This window comes from Seriola dumerili, unplaced genomic scaffold (assembly GCF_002260705.1).
Source record: "Seriola dumerili isolate Sdu_G_001 unplaced genomic scaffold, Sdu_1.0 BDQW01000458.1, whole genome shotgun sequence".
Lineage (NCBI taxonomy): Eukaryota > Metazoa > Chordata > Actinopteri > Carangiformes > Carangidae > Seriola > Seriola dumerili.
The window spans coordinates 755,438-775,964 of NW_019174713.1; the positions used below are offsets into that span (position 1 = coordinate 755,438).

The following is a 20,527-nucleotide window of genomic DNA, read 5'->3' on the forward strand; positions in this document are numbered from 1 at the left end:
CAGTAGCGCAGCGCCGTTCGGATCATGTTTCACTCTTCATAAATCAAAGGTCTCACTGAGATTTGAATTATTTCTTTTCTAAGAAATTAAGAGACGGTATTTTGTCACTGGTGTGTCCATGTAGCATTTCTTTTCCGAGCGCCGCACGGTGTCGTCACCGCATCTCCTCCTTTTTTTCAGGCGACCAATCAGACTGGGCAGAACTCGTCACCCTGGCAACCAAGAAATGGAAGAGGAGTTTGTTTAGCTTTATGAAACGTGGGACGGAAACGCCCTGTTGTGGGGACACTGGATAGCAGTTGTGATATGTTGTCAATTGTTGCCATAGAAACAAAACCCACGCGTGTGCTTCTCTGCGTCCCGCCAGCGCTTTTCTGCCAGAAAAAAAAGTGGTTGAAAACTGTGGAAAAAGTCAGTAATTGGACGTCGAGTAAAGATTATTTTCTTCTTTTGGGAGAAACGTGGTACGATGGAGAAAACACTTGTATCTGGTTCACATAATGTATTTGTATATATTAATGGTACCTTGTTCATCAGCTGCTGAACAAGCTATGCAGGTATTGTAATGACTACACCTCGTATCTGAAGCTTGGAGTTCGACTTTTCAATTACTGACTCGTAAAAAAAAAATGCAGGAAAATAAAGCTTCATATCGTCTGTGTCACTGGACAGTCAAACACACCAGTCCCATTCATTGGTTTCAAACCAGTTTGCTAATCAGTGTCGTTTCCACTCACCGCCTTTTATCCATCCAGATTACGAGCGGAGGACACTCATGCAGGTGAATCACTCAGTAACGTATAGGCTTTGATGGTTCCAGGCCCACGAGTCCTTCTAAAGGACCCCATTTCAGCCCCTAATGGTACAGAGAAATGGGTTTCAGGCAAAGCAGATAGTATCTTTGTGTTTTTGTCTGGGCGAGATGAAAGGAGGCCGGGCTCCATATATGTGGCTGTGAAGACTGGGACTCGCTGCCTTTCTCATCTTCACTCCATTCTACAGAATTAATGACAGCAGCTCTATCATGCTATGGACCGGAGGGTGGAGAGGCGGTGGGGGGGCTTTCGTGATGAAGAAAGGGGGGGGGGATTACTGTGATGAATCCCCCCGAATGGATTTCTCTTGTGTTTCCCTTTGGAATAAGTTGGTGGGGTTTATCTCACTGTACACAGTCGTGTCCTTCTCTCTCCTCCATTTCCAAACGCTCCGTCCCCAAATCCTTTTATTTCTGTCCTGAAGATTGTTTGTTTTTACGACAGACGGTGGAAAGTGGAAAGTGGAAAGTGGAGAGAGGAGAGGGAAGAGGACAATGTCACGTAATAAGGTCTCCGTCCAGATTCAGAACAGGCCTCGAAGCTGTTCTCAGTGTGTTCTGTACATGCAGTTTATGCAGGGATCTGGATGGAGGATGGACCTCCGAGCTTTTGCACGCTTCCCAGAATTGTGTGTGATTGCTGCTTTGTGTTTTGCTTCGTTTCAACTCTTTGATTGAATTTAATTTATCATGTTCTCTGGGGAAAAGAGTTTCCTTGTGGAACCAGTTACCACCTGTTCATGTGCCCCCTCCATGGGCTAACTATAGGGGGGCCACATGCTAAAATTAATTAACCAAAATTAAAAAAAAAAGAAAAATTAATTGAAAGTGAGTACGAATAATTTAAAATAATAAATTACCTCATGGGTAATAGAGCTATACAAGTGTGCTGGAATTAATTACAATACTGTCAATTTTTCTTGTAAGGATTTTTTGTTAGTTGCCATTTTTTTTACATTTTCAGGGCAAACACACAATGAGCTAATGTGGAAGATAACAGGCTCATGTGGATAGGTAAGAAAGGGGAGAATATTGTAATTATAAAGTTGTATTGTAGGTTTTTGCCTTTGTGGTATTTTTTTGTTGCAAATAATTTTTATTCATGTTCTTTTTATTTATTTATTGGTTTGAATCTTGGGAGATTTTGTTCAATTACTTTGACACAAATCTACTTCCGTACCTGGGCTTGAATTTGAAAAAACGTTTTTACAAATATTAGAAATTCAAGAGTAGCCTGTTTATAAATAAGGATATTAGCGAAGGTTAGCATGCCTCCACGTTAGAAGGTATGTCTTGTGTGCGCTGTGATGAGCGTGTGCATGTGTCAGGTGATCCGTCACGTGTGCTGACAGTAAACAGCCAAAGTGGTGAAGCACTTGATCTTCCCCCAAAGCTGCCAGCTGCTGATAGGTTCCTGCGGCCCACCACCCCTCATATTTCTCCATCTAATTGGATTGCAGCTTGCCAGCGTCTCATTTATATACGACCACCTCCTCCTCCTCCACATTTACAGCATTCTGCCGCTGATTATTTCGCTCGGGGCTCCCCGACACAGCCTAAGTAATGACTTTGCTTCCTAATTTTTCCTATCCGTTCATATTTGTCTGCTTCTTGTGTCTCAGTCTTTGTCTGTATTTATTTACTTTTTCTTCTCCCACCGCTTGTTTCCTTTTTCTCTTCCTGTTCTCCATTCCCCTGCAGCCTCTGACGAAGTCACATAGTCTCCGTCTGGGTCTGAGGACTGATGCAGACAGTAGGTGGACAGATCCAAGGTGACAGATGGACTGAAGCTGCTGGACACTGGCAGTGCAGTGCAGTGTAGCTGAGAGACTGGCAGCAGACACCAGACTCCACACTGAGGGCTTTACATTAAAACTCCAGATCAGAAGATTAACTGAGCCGATCGCAGGTCGCAGGTCGAGTAAATGTCTCTGTCAGTGGTGACTTTTAAAGAAAACACACACACAAAAAAGCCACACAGATATTTTTTTATTTTATTTAAATTTGTGACGAGTTATTGAGGAATACGTCTCTTTAACATTCAGACCTACGCGACACACATGAATGCTCCATAAGATCATTGAAAAATAACATTTAAAAGGTCATGTCATGACTTAGGGCTTAAGATATAGACCATTGGTTCCTTTGTCATCTCTCCGCTGTAGTAAAGGTCTAACATGCCCCAACCATATGTCCACAGTCTTCATAACATCTACGTGTTTTAAAAATACTGTTAGAATATCAAAAACATGTTCGTGTATTTTGGTTTGGAAACAACCTTTTAATCGTCCTTTGTCTTAAACACCATGTGAGGATGGAAATGAACAACTGACAGACAAAGCAACTAACTGGCAAAAGAAATTCCTCAAATGTCACATCTTAATTTTTTTCCCAAGCTTTATTCAGTATATTCCACAGCCTCATTCGCAGCATTAGCAACTCTATCTGCTGATGAAGACCCCGTGATATGATCAAAAGCTCTGGAAAAAGCTTGTTTTCTCGAACTACTATTTCCAAAGTCAAGAATGACCTTCGATTTGCAACCAGCAGTGAATTATCTGGCAGATGTTTCGTGACGCAGGTTGTCACCGATGCAGCGCATTTAATCAAATTTCCTTAAATCTGGTTGGACGTGAGAAATCCAGCGAGTGAGCGCATCCATCCAGATTTCTGAGTAATGAAGGACTTAAACTTTTACAGCAAAACAGTTTATCAAACATTTATCTTCTGCCTCCATCTGAATCCCCGCCCTGGTCGGACTCTGGGGGCCGCTCCTGACAGCAGCTTTTAGAATCATAGCACTGAGACTTTTTGCAGTTGTGTTCTACCTTTGCCGGGTCTCCCGAGGAAGAACAGCTCTTTGGTCATTTAATGGCCACTTCTTCCTGGCAGATCCTCTCGAGCTCCGTCAGGTCGGATGAGAAGAGTCCTGTGAGCTGTCTCTCCACACATGTTCTGTGTGGTTTTGTCAGACTTCTCCTGAATCCACTCCAGCGTTGTCTTGGCTGTTTGCTTCAGGTTATTGCGCTGAAAGGTGAACCTTCTCCCCAAAGCTTTAGAAATGGTTTTATGCCCTGACCTTTAACTCAGAGGTCTGCAGAGAGCGCCTTGTCCTTCATGGTTTGGTTTTTGTTCTGACATGCATTGTGCATGGGAGCTTATCTAGACACGTTTGAGCCTCTCTAAACTATGTCCAGTCAATTCAGTTTGACACAGGTGGACTCGAAACTTATCTTGAAGATAACTGAAGCAAACAGGAAGCGTGAGGCAGCTGGGCTCTACATAGAAATGTGTAGAATCCAGCTCATGCTCTATAGGAACTGAATGTATGGCTTTGCAGGCCGTTAAACAAACCTGCAGCTTGTGTCTAAACAGGTGGCGGTTTTACAGTTCCTCCACGCTTGTTTTATCTCTGCACACAGACACTGGCAGTGGCCACTTCTATTTTACTCCACCATTAACAGTCTACACCCAGTTATCAATCTGTGCCCAGTTAGCATCCAGTCATTTCCATAGGTCTGAATGAATTTATGCTAGGTCAGACATATCCGGCATAGGGAGCATTGCTTTGTCATGTCTCAGCAAGTACTTTCCCTCTAAATCACAATTCCTGGCATTGCTCAAGTGTAAGGCTGCCAAACAATTTCCATTTGCTGTTGTTTGATAGGTGGATCCAGGCTTCTCTCTAGGGCTGTTTTTTTTTTTTACATTAATTTGTTTGCCAACCGTGGCTGGGAAAGTGACAGCCGCCAGAACCTGAGCTGAGTCTGAATCCTCACTGATTATTGCTACACTTAGAGCAAGAACAGGGTCCCCGTCTCTCAGCGTTTCTGGCACAAGCAGCGAGCAAAATCAAATGCAATAAAAGCATGTCTGGATTAGAGCTTGTTAAGCGAGAGAAGAACCTTTAATTGCTCAGGCTTTGTATAGCTTCACAAAGAGCTGGCATTGCTAATCTGTAGCTCAAGGGTGAATGTTTGTGACGAAACAAGCAAAGATGTAAAGTGTGGTGGAAGGGAAAGAAAAAGGCGTTTCAGGACGGAGGGTTTGAGCAGAGTCGGTGACAAAGATACGTGCAGTTTCAATTAGCTGCTGGCAGATCGTTTCATCGTTTCATCGCTTCATCGTTTCATCGCTTCATCGTGACGTGAGTCTGCAGGTTTCCGTCAGAGCGCCTGGATGACACATCAGAGAGGACGCTCCGTTCTGTGGGTTGGTTCAATATCGTACGGGAAAAACTATTCATTTAGTTGTTTAAAAAAAGGTAACAATTTATACAAATGTTTTCAATTTAATTACCACACACTAAATACATACACAGAAAGAAAATGCATGAAATACATATGTGCATTAGTGAACTTTATTTAAAAATGTTTTTACAGTATAAAGGTATTCAGCCCGTATTCAGGAACTGAACCTTAAAACCAGCCGTCAGGACTTCCTGAACTTTGTGATGTCACAAAAAAAGAGAGGCTCAGAGCCTTCTGATTGGCTCACCGACCTGTTGTTACCAGAGTCGCTGAGAGAAGCCTGAGGGACTTAAAAACTTAAAAATGAAAGACCGGTGCATTCATCCCCGATGTAAAACAAACCACTTGTCACAGAGATGATGTCCTTTACTTTCTATGATCATCATTGTGATTGCACTTACTTTGCATTACTACTTCCATTAATATTAGCTTTCTTTCATACGTATGCACACACACACACACACTCTCCAGGCTTTACAGTACTGTGGTATTGAGCGGCTGCCTGCTGCAGATATTCGCGTGTGCCACTGCTCCTCTCATCTGCTGCTAGAAAAACAGGCCAGGCAGTCTCTTGGCACAGAGCATCACACGTCTTCTCTCTGAGCCACAGATCAATGCATCTCCACTGATACGGGCTGGAGCTGCCTATTGATCCACTCTGCCTCGTCCTTGTCCTTCGTCATTATGGCGATGAGAGAGTGACCTTTTCCAGAGGTGTCAGAGTGAAAGGGAGACTTTTTTTCAACAGCTTTCAGGAGAATAAGGCCCGGGAGGCACCGGCGAGAGAGATGTCTGCGAGCCACGGCTGATCACAAACACTGTGGTTCCTTCACCGTGCATCACTGCTCTGTTAGAGAAATATACTGTACCTTCATTATAGTGTCAGCTCGATCTCTATCATGCTATCATTTCTACACAATGCCTGGCTTGTGTGTGGGAGTGTTTTTCTTTTCTGGAGAGATTTAAGGAAGAGTCGTATCTTTTTATTGTAGTGACAGCAGCTGTAGTCATGATAGTGGGAGCAATAGTAGCTTTAGCTCTGTATTTGTAGCAGAGCACGGATAGTTGCAGTGCTGCAGTATAAACAGGAGTACAAGTAGCTGTACAGTAGCAATCATGGTTGCAGTAGAAGTTCTGTGGGTGAGCAGTAATAGTAGCTAGTAGCTCGTGGCTTGGTTAGGTTGGAGGAAAGATGGTATTAGTTTGGGTTAAAATAAGATCTTACAATCTTCGTTGTCATGGTTACAATAATAACGACATGGTTAAGGTTGTAGAACGGTTATGGATAATGGAAACGACATGAACTGCTCCTTTAACACAGAAATCAAACCCATCCATCCACCACCACCTCCTGGACTTTCTCTCTCTTTATCCTACGTCACCGTCCCTCCTGTCACAGTTACTACGACCACTAGATGTCGCCTAGCAACACAACGTAACTGTAGGTTATAATAACCTGCTGCACAGGCTCGTTTTCTCCAGGAGGACAGTCTCAGTTAAGATATAACTTTATTTAAAGCCAAAGATGACAACAATGAATATATGCAGTAGATGGACAGAATAAACGTATATACTGTGAATTATATATATATATATATACATACATGGTAAAATAACATTCAAAAACATGTTAAAGAGAGAAAGAAAAAGGTTGAGAATACAAACGATGGGAGGGGTTGTAGTTATCATGTTATAAATTATAAACAGTGAAATAAAACAGATGGGTACGTCTGTTATAATATGACAAGGTTAATGCGTAGGAAGGTGTGTCAGTGTTAATATGTTACATCTGTTACAAACAAGTATAGAAATAACAAAATCAACATCATTAAAGGGGGGGGGGGATCTATAGAAGCATTATCAATCATATGTATTTAAGAGTCAGAAGTGAGTGAAATACGCAGAATGGCCCCGCTCATTTAAATTACTGTATAATTGAAAAAGCATCTGTTTGATTTTCTGCGTATAAAACATGCAGAAACACAGATTCCCAAACACTATCCGGTCTAATTTGATATTTTAAGGCTTTTTACTTTTTTAAACAAGGTCAAACAACATGCTGCGCACAACCAGCAGAATACGTTTTACATTTCATTTATTTGCTGCAGATGTCTGTGTTTGGATAAAAAAGGGATTCAGCTGTTTCCACCAAAACAAAGTTTGTCATCGCCGCCGCCGCCGCCGTCGTTGTTTTGACTCCTGTAATGTTCCCGGTGCCACAGGGAGGCTGAGGGCTTGTGTGTGGATATAATGGCGGTGGCCCACACCTGCTAAGATTGCATGAATTAGTGTCCTCGGCTGCGGGTGTTTGGGAGCGGGATCAATACCTAGAGGGAAATTTTAAAGTGGGTAACATTTTGCTACAGGCAACAGTGGATTAAGAGTCTGGCTCCTGTTCAGAAAAGAGCAGGACGGTGACTTTGCAATCAATTCAGCCTCATATGAGAACCAAATAAACATGCTGCAAATATGCTGCGTTTGTATATGACCCGGCTTTTCTTCCTCTGTTCAATTCTTAATCTTCAAATCAAATTCAGATCTTAAGTCACTGAAGTATATGTCGATACATTTCAATCATGTTTGTGCTTCTGTTTGTTGTTTGTTGTTAACACAAACTCCGTCATTTATTCCTGTGCTCACAATTAATCTTTACAAGAAGCAGTGGGCGCTTTGTGGACTTTCTTTGCCCTGTGTTTCGCCTCACAGTCTGATCAGTGAAGGCTTGTACCTGAGAGGAGGACTGTGTCTCTTGACTTTTTTGAGATAAAAAAATCTATATTTCTATATTTTTTTATTTCTAGTCAATACTTTCCTAAAACATGCAACAACTGAACATGATTCAAAGACAGTGTAGTCATGGTTCTGTTCCGTGTTCAAAAGATGAATACACAATATTTATCAATCACCATATAAAAGTGATTATAAGAGATATTACTGTAATGACACTACTTCAGCTCTAATTTTAGTTTTTTTACATTTAATTTGGAAATCCTCATTATGGCTGAACTATGTAACTAGGACTGTAGTAGTATTAGGGTGAGGGTGGCATGGTGGTGCAGTGGTTATCATCCCTGTGCTGGTGAGACATGCAGGTGAGGTTAACCGGCGACTCTTAAAAATTGCCTGCAGGTGTGAAGGTGAGCTTGTGTGGTTCTATGTGTCGGCCCTCTGATCGTCTCGCAGCCTGTCGAGAGTGCACCCCACCTCTCACCCAGTGTCGGCTTGGATTAGCTCCAGCCCCCCCGGCAGCCCTCGGGGATGAGCTAACAGGAGGGATGGCTGGTGTTAGGGTGCAGTGAATGGATTCCATGACAGAACTGCTCAATTAAAGGAAATGAAATCAGATGTTTTTGATGTCACAGAGATGTTAGGTCCACTTTGCCACTTTTAAATTAGATTTTTTTTTAATTGAATCTATTGTTAATGTACGGAAGCGTGATGCATTCACTTGAGAAAAGAAATCTGCTCTGATTTTCTGAATTAACAAGATGATTTTCTCAAAATTTGGAGATAATTATCTCATTAATTCAGAAAAACAGTGAAGTGAAAGTGAATGCATCACGCTTCCGTATCAATGAAACTCAACATGTGATCCACAGTTGTTTCACATTTCAACACTTGCAGGCAGAACCTCCTCTGTCCTGGGAGCTAAAGTTAATAATGGCAAAGTTGACTCAAATAAAATGATTGATGAATGAATAAAAGTGTGTGTAAGAGAAAAGCACCACAGAGCAGCATGTGTTGCATTGATGGAAGTAGTGCTGCAGAAATGTACATTATTCTGTCGTACTGGGTTCAGTGCTGTAGTGAAGTTGTTGCTTTTATAGGGACAAACTCAGTAGATGCAGACATTATGTGCCAGGCCACATTATCTTTAGAAGCACACACACACACACACACACACACACACACACACACACACACACACATGCACACGCTCTTGACCCTGTCACCGCCGCAGTCACTGTGCGTCACAAACACACGGCCGTCGCCTGCTGGTGTCCTTTCACTGCTTCCATGTCCTCTCTGGTGCTGCACACACATTAAGTGGTCTATCTGGCTGGAAATACTGAAATCAAAGAAATGCTATGAAAAGGCACAGAAGGCCTTTCCTTTCATGTCTAGTTTTTTAGTTCACTCGCAGCAAGACAACTGCTTGATCCAGGAGCTCCTCACTGCACAGACACTGAATACATTCTCTATTCATTCATTTGGGAGACAAATGAAAGTGAAAAGTCCACGAGCAGGAAAAAAAAAAAAGACTCACCCTTCCCCAGTGCATTGATGTTGGTTGTTAAAATATTTATGTGTATGTAAAGAGGACATTCAGACTCACTTTCTTTCCTCCCGGCACAGAAACACCTTCATGTACAGTAGACGCTGATTTAGTCAGAAAGGTGTTTTATAAACTGGAGTTTTCAGCTGAATGACTGTGGATCCATAGAGAGAGTTTAAAAATAATCCAGTGATCAGGCTCTGGCCCCAGATGGTGGATCCTTTCATCCCGGCCTCTCTGTCTCCTCCTGTAAACTCCTCTGAACTTTAATGATTGGGATTTGTATTGGCCTCGTGGTTTTATTCGAGGGGGAGGCTTAAATTCTGTTGTGGCTCTCTGACACAGCCCGGGGAGAAAACATCAAAGTGTCCCTTAAGGTGCTTTGCCCTTTTTTTCCCCCCACTTTTATTCTTCCTCCTGCTGCATCGCCGAGACTCGGAGGCCGCTGCTGAAGTGAAGCAAAGGCACAAACTGTGTCCATGTGGAGGCCGACATTTAACACGGGCTCAGGCCTGAACTCTGTCTTAATGTGCTGCTTTGGTATAAATTATTGAACTGTCAAATACGTTCGGCCTTTGGCATCTCAGCAGCTCAGTGGCTTAAAGGAATATTTAAATCATTTTAATGCTTGTTTGACTCGATGTTGACTGATTGTAATATAAATATCCGTATATGACTTCTCTGCTCCAGCTGGCCCCGTGTCTCCCAGAGGTTACATAAATATAGTACGAAGTTGTTTTCCAGAGTAGGGTATGTTGTGATGACAAATGTAATCGCTGTCTGGATTATGTTCAGGAGCTACATTTTTCTTTCTTTTTTGAGTGAATAAAGCAATATTTATGTGCTGCACCACAGGCCAGAGGAGGGGCGGGGGAGGCGGGCGGGCGGGGGGGGGGAGAGCAGGAGCAGAAAGCAAAGCAGTGTGACACCAGAGGCTGGTGTGTTCGCAACCAGACTCTGAGGTTTAGGCCACACAAGCAGTTAAAGAGGCTACTTGTTGTTTTGCTATTGCTACATAGCTAACATTAGCATTAACGGCTGTTTACTGACCAGTCTTGAAGTTCAGCATCACACTTTATCCCTTCACTCACCAACATCTGCGTCCAGAGGTGGAAAGCAACACCAATGTTAACTCTTGTTTTTCCTTTTATTTCTATCGCTTCTTTTCTTCTACTAAAGTTAGCATGCTAACCAGCTAAAGCTAAGAAGTGGATTTGTTTTCATTGTATGATTTCATTTGTTTCCACAAACACCGGCCCTGGCTCGGCCACTTTTGTGTTTTCCATTATTGTAGCTTATTAGATTTCTGCTCAGCTGTGCTTGAGCAGCGACTCCTCAAGTCTGGTGGATTTTCAAAAGAAGAGATTCACCTGAAAATGCAAGAAACAATTTACAAAACAATGCAACAGATGTTGTTGGTCAATAAAAGAACTGAACTCACATCTGTCTGTACACCCTCACCTGTGGTTCTACATCCATGTGTCCTGCGTTAGCTTTTTGTCTTTTCACTGTGGTATGTGGAAACATTACGACGGCATCGTGCGTGTGTGTTTGCGTGTGCAGGCACATCCTTATGAACATTAACTCAAGAACAATATGCACCAGATTGTTGAATATTACAGGTGTAAGATGATCTGATTAGATAGTGGGAGACCTTGATGCATCAGTGTGCATATTAATGGAGACAAACCGAAAACACAAGACGGAGACAAGGACGACTTCTTAATGCTCCAATGTGCAGAGTTCAAACACATCGGCTTTGCTCTGTGAAGTCACTCATAATGACACAAAGTATTGGTGACACTTTTTACCACCTATTTAATATTCTCTTAAAAAAAACACTCAAAACTTCAACAGGAAAGAACATTTTAGAAAGTTTTCAAAGTAAAAGATATTTCATCGAGTAAAAGAAATCTTTGTGTACAGTCATTTTGTAACTTTATGTGTGTAAATATTAAGGAGGCAACTGCCAATTATTTCCATTATTGTTTAATCTGCTACTTGTTTTTTTTTTTTTGATTAATCTTTAGTTATTTAAGTGTAAAAAAACAAGAAGAGAGAAATGTCTTTCACAACCTCTCGGAGCCGCAGATGTCTTGTTTTATCCGAGCCACAGTCCAAAAAAACGAAAGAAAAAAAGCAACAACTCTCATTTGAGGATCTGGAACCAAAGAGTGTTTTTAGAATCATTTCACTTCTCTGATTTACAATAATTATTAAAATGATTAATTTAATATTCATAAGATTTTGTCTGATGAAGTAATTCTCCTCCAACCTTAATTACCAAAGAGGTCACTGGGTCTGAATCACAGGAGTGTCTCTCCCTGTGGCGCCAGGCTGCCCTTGGTTGTCACGGTTACAATAATAAACGTACGGATAAACAGTCATGGTTTGGTTAGGTAAAACTACTGGATTAGGTTTAGGAAAAGATTGTGATTTGGGTTAAAAATAAATACTTATTAGACGATCTTTGTTGGCATGGTTACAACAATAACAACGTCATGGATGATAGAAACAACATAAACAGCTGGTTTCACATGGGGAATCGACACTTTTCCCTTTCGCTCCTGTCGTAATGGCTACGACCGCTAGATGTCGCCTAGCAACAAAACGTAAATCATTTCAGCTCTGGTAAATATGGCATTCTCCCAGCTTTTATGAGCATGTAGATGGACTGAGCGTAAATGTATACACAGACACCCAGTGTTGCTTCCAGAACAGAGTCGTTTAGAAATGTGTGTAAATGCAAAAACTAACATATAGCATAGTGTTTCATCTGAGGAATGCCCTTAGTTGTTATGTTCAGTCAGCATCGAAACCGGACCTGCACGTTTGACCTTTTGAGGCTGTTTCCCCCGACAGCGTCATGTTTCGTGCACACATCAGATTTACTTTAACCCGAAAGCAGCTGTTCTGTTCGCACTGTTCTCAGAGTGTGTAGCTACGTTGCCTGTCACACCTTTTAGTCGCAGTGTGAAGACAAAGCTCTCCAGTCTGTCATTCTGAGATTCTGCTTCGCTCACTCTTTGTCTTGTACATTTTCCTGTCAACATTCCTGATCCTGCGCAAATTGCTGTTAGTGTCTGAGAGGCGAGGTGCTGGGCAGGAAGTGGCACAACTACAATAAACCCTGATTGTTTGAAGCAGATAGCTATTAGCCGGCAGAGAGTGGGAGCTATTATGGTGGAAATGAAGCATTGTTAAAGAAACATAAGACTTCCCTCAGCGGATGATAGCCTCCTGAAGGGGTCTCAGATTAGATCTCACAGGTGCACTTGGGAGGGGAGCGCTGATCATTACACTGGGAGAATTATAGCGGCTCATCAAATCTCCTCAGGAATGAATATTAAGTCTTATTACGAGGAGGAGGATAGGGAGGGAAGAAGCCACTGATGTGAGCAATTTAGCAGAATTGTTTGGATTGTACCATTTGGCGTTTTACAAGAGGTTTTCAGCACACCACTTGACACACAGTGGCGTAACAGCACTGATGAGCCGCTCCCCCCGTTGAAAGGAAAAATATGGCTTTAAATGATTGGAAGACTTTGCTTTATGGAGTGTGAGCGAACGTCCCGTCTCCGTCCAGAGGCATGAGACGGGTTCCCTTCAGCCTGAAGTACAGTGAAGCAGAGCAGCGAACAGGGAGAGATAAAGAGGGTGACTGAATTTCAGATTTATTCTGTGGCTATGAAGTTATACTTTCTGCTGTCAAAGCCGCTGCAGCTCAGAGAAATAAACCTTCAACTTCAAGACTGATAAGTCCGTGACACAGTGTGTGAGAACTGCTTTATTTAATATTTGAAATTCAACGGTTTCCTCTTTTCAGCACATACTGCATATTTACCGATAATGTCCATGGACACGAAGTTTAAATGGCTCATAGTTGAAATAAACGCTAAATTAACAGCAACAAAGTCTAGTAATTACAGCAGAACTCCAACAGAAAAGTGATTCTCTCCAGTTTTTCACAACTATTGAATTCAACATGAACCAGGAACATAATGGATTTTTGTACCGTGTAGTGCAATGTGCAATTCCACCACATCAGTTTTTAACATAAACTGTAAATAAAGATGGATGTAATGACGTCACACACAGGTTCCTGAAGAGCGGTTTTGAATCTCAGAGTGAGCTGCTGCACGGTCACCATCTTGGCAGTCAGTGACTCCACCTCTAACTCCCGGCTAATCCAGAAATGGGCGAAAAGGTGGAACAGAGACTTCAGTGCATGTCGGTTTGTGGGAAGCATACACTCACCCACCTGTCACTCAAAGAGGCCACGCCCTCAATTATAATCATAACTTTAGTCCTTAATAAAATGTAAACAGGTGAGTTATATAAACAGGTGTCATGAAGGAGGAAATTAGCTCCAGAGACCAAAACTGTTTCATGTACCAGGCTGTAAACATGTTTATTTCTGCTGTAAAGTTGGACATTTTAACATGGGAGTCTATGGGGACTGACTCACTGTTGGAGCCAGACTCTAGTGGCCACTAGAGGAACTGCACTTTCAATTACGATCCAATATTGGAACATTAAGGCCCTAAAATCCCAAAAGTGCTAATTTCGCTCATTTTAAATTCCTGTGATCACACACAGACTAAAGTACAATGTACATGATGAGGACCTTAAGGTCTCTTCTGCATTATTACATAATTCTGAACCCCTGTGTTGTAGGTGGCCCCAAGTCAGTTATTATACTCACTGCTGTATATCCCTTCACGATTCTGTGTTTAATCAAATCACCACAAACTATGTGACGCACAAAGACAGAGGAAGCAGGTTGTTTTCAGGAGAACTGTTTGGCTTCAGGAGCTCAAGGCAAAATATACTGAAGCCGTTATGTGTCATCGTTTCCCGCAGTGTTGTCTGCTGTGGGCTCTGTGCCTGACAGGTACTTAAAGGCAACACGATGTGCACATACATTCATGCACACGGGGGTGAAACAGAATAGACCTCAGTAAGTTAGACGGTCTCGCAGGAGGTCAGAAGCCTGAAGGAAATCGGCCCGTGACATTATCTTCGACCACAAAGCTCATACTGTCTCATCCAGGTGAGATAATGTCTCCTCATGGTGTGAAGAATGAACCCTGCTCACTTTCACACCTGCACACACCTGACTCATCACAGCACTTCTTTGTTTAAAGCCCCTCCCATAGTCAGTGGGCAGTTGGTTGCCATGGGTGAGTCGTTAGCTGATGCTGTTCACCTGGGCCTCCCACCTGTCCTCCCCCTTCTGACTGCCGACATCCATTTATTTTGGGATCGTCTTTTGTTTTTCCGCAGCACATATATCACTCGTGCACGCGCTGCTTTTTGTGTGGAAAGATGAAGCTCAGCCTTCAGGGAAATGTTGTGGTAATTTAACCTGGTTTGGTTTGTGTTGTGTTCCCCCCTGTGGCAGTCTGTCAGTTAGTATGTGGGCAGGGTCTCCTCACACCTTAACCTGGTCCTGACTGCTCCAGACATGGACTGTGATTGATTTATTGATTTTATTTGATGATGTAAATACAGTATAACTCTGCACTGCACATGTTGTTGCACATGGGTTATTTTACAGCAGAAAGAATTGAAATTGAAATATCTCATTTGACCTTAAAATGTAAGATATTTGTGATAAAAAATAAAATGTATTTTTCTTTTATAAAAGAATATTTTATGGCCCCTAAATGTAAAAGAAAAATACAAACATTGATCACCATATAAAGTCAGTAGAATAAAACTGCTGTGGCGCTTGATGTTTTCCATCCCTTTGGCCTTTGTGACACAGACTGCTTTCCTTGTTCTAGCTCCTCTTCTCCATCATTAACCAATTTAAATTTGGCAGAGTGTTAAATGTCTGTGGATGGAGAGGCTTGGAGCCGGAGCAGAGAAACAGGCGGGGAAAGTGAAGCCAGACATCTCTGCACCTGCAGGGCCCAGTGATCATCGAGTCTTTGGTGTGAATCAACATTTTTCCAACCACATCTATTATTCTCTCTCATCCTCCGCAGCCTCCGCCTCTGGGGATGCTCTATCCATCACCCCGGGGGGCCCTCCGGAGAACGGGGCCAGCTTGTTCTCCACCACCCAGGACACAGAGCGGAGGCTGCCCGTGGTCACCACGGCCCCGCCTCTCAACGTCCCGAACCACCACCCTATCTACAGAACCCCCCCCCAACGCCAGGCCTCGCTCGGCCCCCATGGTCAGCCCAACTACTTTGAAGACAGCGGAGGATCCAGCCCTCACCCCTCCTTCTCCCACTCTCTGGACCGCGCTGATAAAAGGGCTTCGGATGAGAACGCTGGCGGCTCTAACACGCATGTAACCCTCGTCACGCACCCCCCAGCGGCCACTTCTCACTCCAACACCCCCGTCCCAGCCACCAGGGCGGTTTCAAAAGACCCAGAACATGCTCCCATCATCCCCTCTGCTGCTGCTGTGAGGGAGAGAGACGCAGCGAGGCCGGATCAGCCTGGACTGAGGCAGAGTGTGAGGCCAGGAGGTGACGAAGAGGAGACCACCACCACCACCATCACCACCACCACCATCATCACCACCATGCAGAGTCCAGGTAAGAACACAGTCTCATTACGCTTCTTATATCATATATTCACTGAGCACTTTATTAGGAACACCTGTACACCTGCTTATTCATGCAATTATCCAACCAGCCAATCATGTCGCAGAAGTGGCTTTGACTGGGGCATGACTGTTAGTGTCAGACGGGCTGGTTCGTGTGTGTGTGTGTGTGTGTGTGTGTGTGTGTGTGTGTGTGTGTGTGCGTGTGCGTGCTGAGAAGTGAGCCAGTTGTGCTGTGACTGGAGGAGTCAGTGAAAACTGTTATTATCAGTATGAAATATGCAAAATAAAGTTTCATTTCACTGGAGGGACTCGTTCTAATATGAAGAACGTCGTCATTAAGTCATTTGTATTAGTTTATGAATGTAGATGAATCAAAACATAAATAATGCCCCTTAACAACAATATTATAATCTATATGAACATGTTCCAAATTAAAGGTCCTATATTTTCCTTTTTTCCTGTGTTTTATTTGAAGTGTTGATCCATAAGAAGATATATTTAAACCATCTCAGTGTAGTTTTACATCTCCTCTCTCAGGCTTCTCTCTGCAGCTCTAGTAACAACAGGTCGGTGAGCCAATCAGAAGAGAGGAGGCTCTGAGCCTCTCTTCTGATTGGGTTTCTGAGTGATCTAATAAAAATATAGCAGATTTCAGGTAAAAACACTCAGAGAAACCAAATCCTGCAAGGTTTGGATGGTGGGTCCAGGTGGGCGGGGCTTGGTGACTGCTTTGTTGTGACATCACAAAGTTCCAGAAGTCCTGACGGCTGGTTTTAAGGCTCAGTTTCTGAATACAGGCTGTGTGCATTTCTCTGTGGACTGAGGCTTTGATACTTTCACAGTATTAATATAGAAGCTAGACCTGATCAATAATCACACTACACATGGACATCTACCTTTATACTATATGGGACCTTTAATGTAAATGGTGGGACTACTTTTGTTTGTTAAAATGTAAAATTAATTATTTCAGCACTGATATACACTGTACATGATATTAATTACCTCTTTCGCAAAAATCTATTATTAATATTATATTAATTATTAATCACACAGATTCATCACAGCACTGACTGTATGTACACTATGTCCTTGTGCTTTCAAAAATGCCCCTCAGTGCTCCAGTAAATGTCCACATTTGTCAACCACCACAAGTTTGTAACATGGTCTTGTTGTCTTGAGTTTGATCTTAGATATCTCTACTATAATCATCAGGGTTATTTCTCATACTGGACATTATACATCTGTTCACAGGCTGAGTAACCATGACCACTATACTGATCTCCAGTCAGTGGAGTGGGCCCTTTACTTGCTGGTGTGTTACCAGTTTGTTGTTTGCTGTTGCAAACTCAGCATTTCCTCCATCTTTCCCTCTCGTCTCTATAATCTGCTGCGGGCGTGTACATGATGCTGATTTTGCGATGTTTGCTCTCTGCCCCCCCCCCCCTCCAACAACCCGTAAAAAAACAGCCCCAGATGTTATCTGTGCAAGCAGCTTACGACCTTTAGTTAGCTTTTGTTGTTGGGTGACCTCTGGCAGCGGTAGTAATTATGACGGGAGCAGAGAAGGAAGTCAGGTGATGTTGTATGTAGAGGGACAAAGTGTGAGGGAGGGGTTCAGGATGGACAGAACCCAGGACTCTGATACAGGAGGGTCATCATTTCTTCTTTTAACCACAACCGTGTAACCCCTTCAGTGCTGAGGCCACTCCTTCAGGTAAGGTCTTGCACAGCAGGGAGTTTCCACATACAACCTCTCTGCTCTTTTGTAGTAACCCATGCATATAGCTCCTGCTGCTGGTGGTTATTCATTTACCTTCATTACTTCAACCCATGTCTTCCCTCTCTCGTTTCCCTCACTATGATTTTTTCTTAGATTTTCTTGTGCATCTCGTCTCAGAGTTGAATCACCCTCGCTACGGTAAAAATACTTTTATTTACTTTGGGGGATCCTGTCCTGTCTCTTACTGTTGCGTGACGAATCTCCTCCTCATCACTACCATAACCTCGATGATGCCCAGGGACACTTTTCATCAACCACCCGCTGCCTCTACTCCACCACCAGCAGCATCTTGACCAAGCATCGACCGCCGAGGCTTAAAAAATGAAGCCAAACATTAAAGAACCAGAAGCTGCAGTTCCTCTTGTAGCCCTGTGAGAAAATTCATTCATTTTCTACCGCTTATCCTCTAGTAGGGTCGTGGGGGGGCTGGAGCCTATCCCAGCATCCTTTCGGGCGAGAGGCAGGGTACACCCTGGACAGGTCGCCAGTCCATCGCAGGGCACACAGAGACAAACAACCATTCACTCTCACATTCATACCTATGGTCAATTTGGAGTAACCAATCAGCCTAGTCCCCATTTACATGTCTTTGGACTGTGGGAGGAAGCCGGAGTACCCGGAGAGAACCCACACAAGCACGGGGAGAACATGCAAACTCCTGTGAGAAAATGAGGGGTTATATAAAGGTACTTTATAAAAGAGGAAAGACCTAATAATATAAGAAATTAAGTGGAATTAAGATTATTTTCATAACACTTAATAAGGTTGTTTTCACAATAATTAATAGAGACAAACAATATTAATAAATTAATGGAGATTTCAGTTAAAAAGAATAATTGCATTTTAAGTTCATTTTGAAGATAAATAGTTAAAGATCGCGAGATCTGCCTTTAGAGAATTCATGTGGCTTTGTTCTATTGTTTTATTGGTCGGTAGCCTGTTGGATTCACCTGCGATGATTGGAGGAGAATGCGGAAAAAGGAAGAAAAAGCGGGGACACAGCAGGAGGCAGCAGCTAAGCTAGCACCGAGAGGAGCACAATGTAATGTATCTCGAGTATTGAGAAAAATGATAAACACTACCGCGCTGTTCCTCGTTCACTGAGAGTTTATTGAGGCTAGTATCAGTGTGTGTGGGTGTCTGGTCAACGGGAAGTTAAAGGACAACTTGTCGGACGGAAGGAGGAAGACTTCGCCGTCGCGGTCGTCTGGTGCCCGCCGAAGATTTCTCCAGCTGAACTGTGAGTTTTTACCTGGCGGCACTTTGGGGGTGTGGAGCGGAGGATTTCTCCAGCTGAGAACAGAACAGCCTGGCTGTTTTACTGCGGGAAGAGCGGAGGATTTCTCCAGCTGAGCTGCGAGTCGGACTAGCTGCGCGGTTTTCCCGGGGAGGAGAGGACTTCTTCGTCTGAACTGTGAGCTGCTGTGTGGTTTCTCTCGTGGGAAGAGCGGATGTTCATCGGCCGCAACGCACCCGAGCATCAAACAGGCCTGCAACAGGGGTTTCTGTTAGCGTGCGTGTGCGTGTGTGGGCCCACGTTAGTGTATAGCATTTTCAGTTATTGAGTATTAAACCATTAAGGTGTTTGGTTATACATTTGTGATGAACAATTGAGGGGTATTTTTTGGTATTGCTCAGTAAAGTCCAGAGGTTATTATTTATTTCTTTTAAGGGGGGTATAAGATGTGTTTTGGAGACACTATATATTTAATTTTGTCTGTTTGTTTCATTTTAATTTAAAGGGTAAATATTTGTATTGCCGCAAAACCTTAAGTAAACTACATTTGTTTAATTTTATAACGTTGTCTGGTGTCGGTTAATAAGTTAGAACAAGTGTATTGGTTTGAATTATTTTTGAATATCAGTAACTGTAATATCAGATTACTTAAAATAGGTAAACCTTCGGGTAGCTACCTTAACACCAAACGAACCCAAAATCACCCCATTAGTCTAGGGTACAGTGGGGTGCTACACTCTAACGACCACTAGAGTCTGGCTCCAACAGTGAGTCAGTCCCCATAGACTCCCATGTTAAAATGTCCAACTTTACAGCAGAAATAAACATGTTTACAGCCTGGTACAAAAACAGTTTTTGGTCTCTAGAGCTAATTTCTTCCTTCATGACACCTGTTTATATAAATCACCTGTTTAAATTTTATTAAGGACTAAAGTTATGGAGAATTGAGGGCGTGGCCAATTTGAGTGACAGGTGGGTGAGCATATGCTTACAAACCAGCATGCACCAAAATCTCAGCCCCACACTCTTCACCTCTTTGCTCATTTTTTGGATTAGCTGGGAGTTAGGGGCGGTGTCAGACCCTGCCAAGATGGCGGCGGTGGAGCAGCTCACTCTGAGCTTCAAAAACCACTCTTCAGAAACCTGAGGGTGACGTCACGAAGGCTACGTTCATCTTTATTTACAGTCTATGATCTAGACTCGTGGGGATCCTCTCCTATCTCCTACCTTCACATGAACCTTAAAGCTGGAGTAGGTAATACTGGAGATGCTAGCATGAGTTAGCCAAATTGCCAAGCTGGTGGTAGGTTGACGGACAGGTAGGCCATCCAATCATTACAACTGTCACAGGAGGGCAGACTTTTTTCCGTTCATTGGTAGAGCATTTAATTTATTTATTGCTATCAGGATCTTAAGATGTTACCTACCCTGGCTTTAATGAAGACGCTTCACGTGAATGGAGTCTAATCGCCGACTATTGCTTAACTCCGATAAACTTTTGTTATTCACACTCCTCCTGATTGAACTGTGACACGGACGCTCATGCACAGTGCAGGATGAATGACAATGCCGCGGCTGCAGTAATAATGCTGGAGTGGACGG

The 20,527-nt window shown here is 43.0% G+C and overlaps 1 protein-coding gene across 2 annotated transcripts in view; it reads left to right on the forward strand.

The window, feature by feature from the left end:
• sez6 (seizure related 6 homolog) overlaps positions 1-20,527 on the forward strand; it is a 142,081-nt gene that overhangs the window by 43,700 nt on the left and 77,854 nt on the right. For both annotated transcript variants that reach the window (XM_022762985.1, XM_022762986.1), the window contains exon 2: positions 15,334-15,894. In XM_022762985.1, coding sequence (XP_022618706.1) covers positions 15,334-15,894 — 561 coding nt within the window. The remainder of the gene's footprint in view (positions 1-15,333; positions 15,895-20,527) is intronic.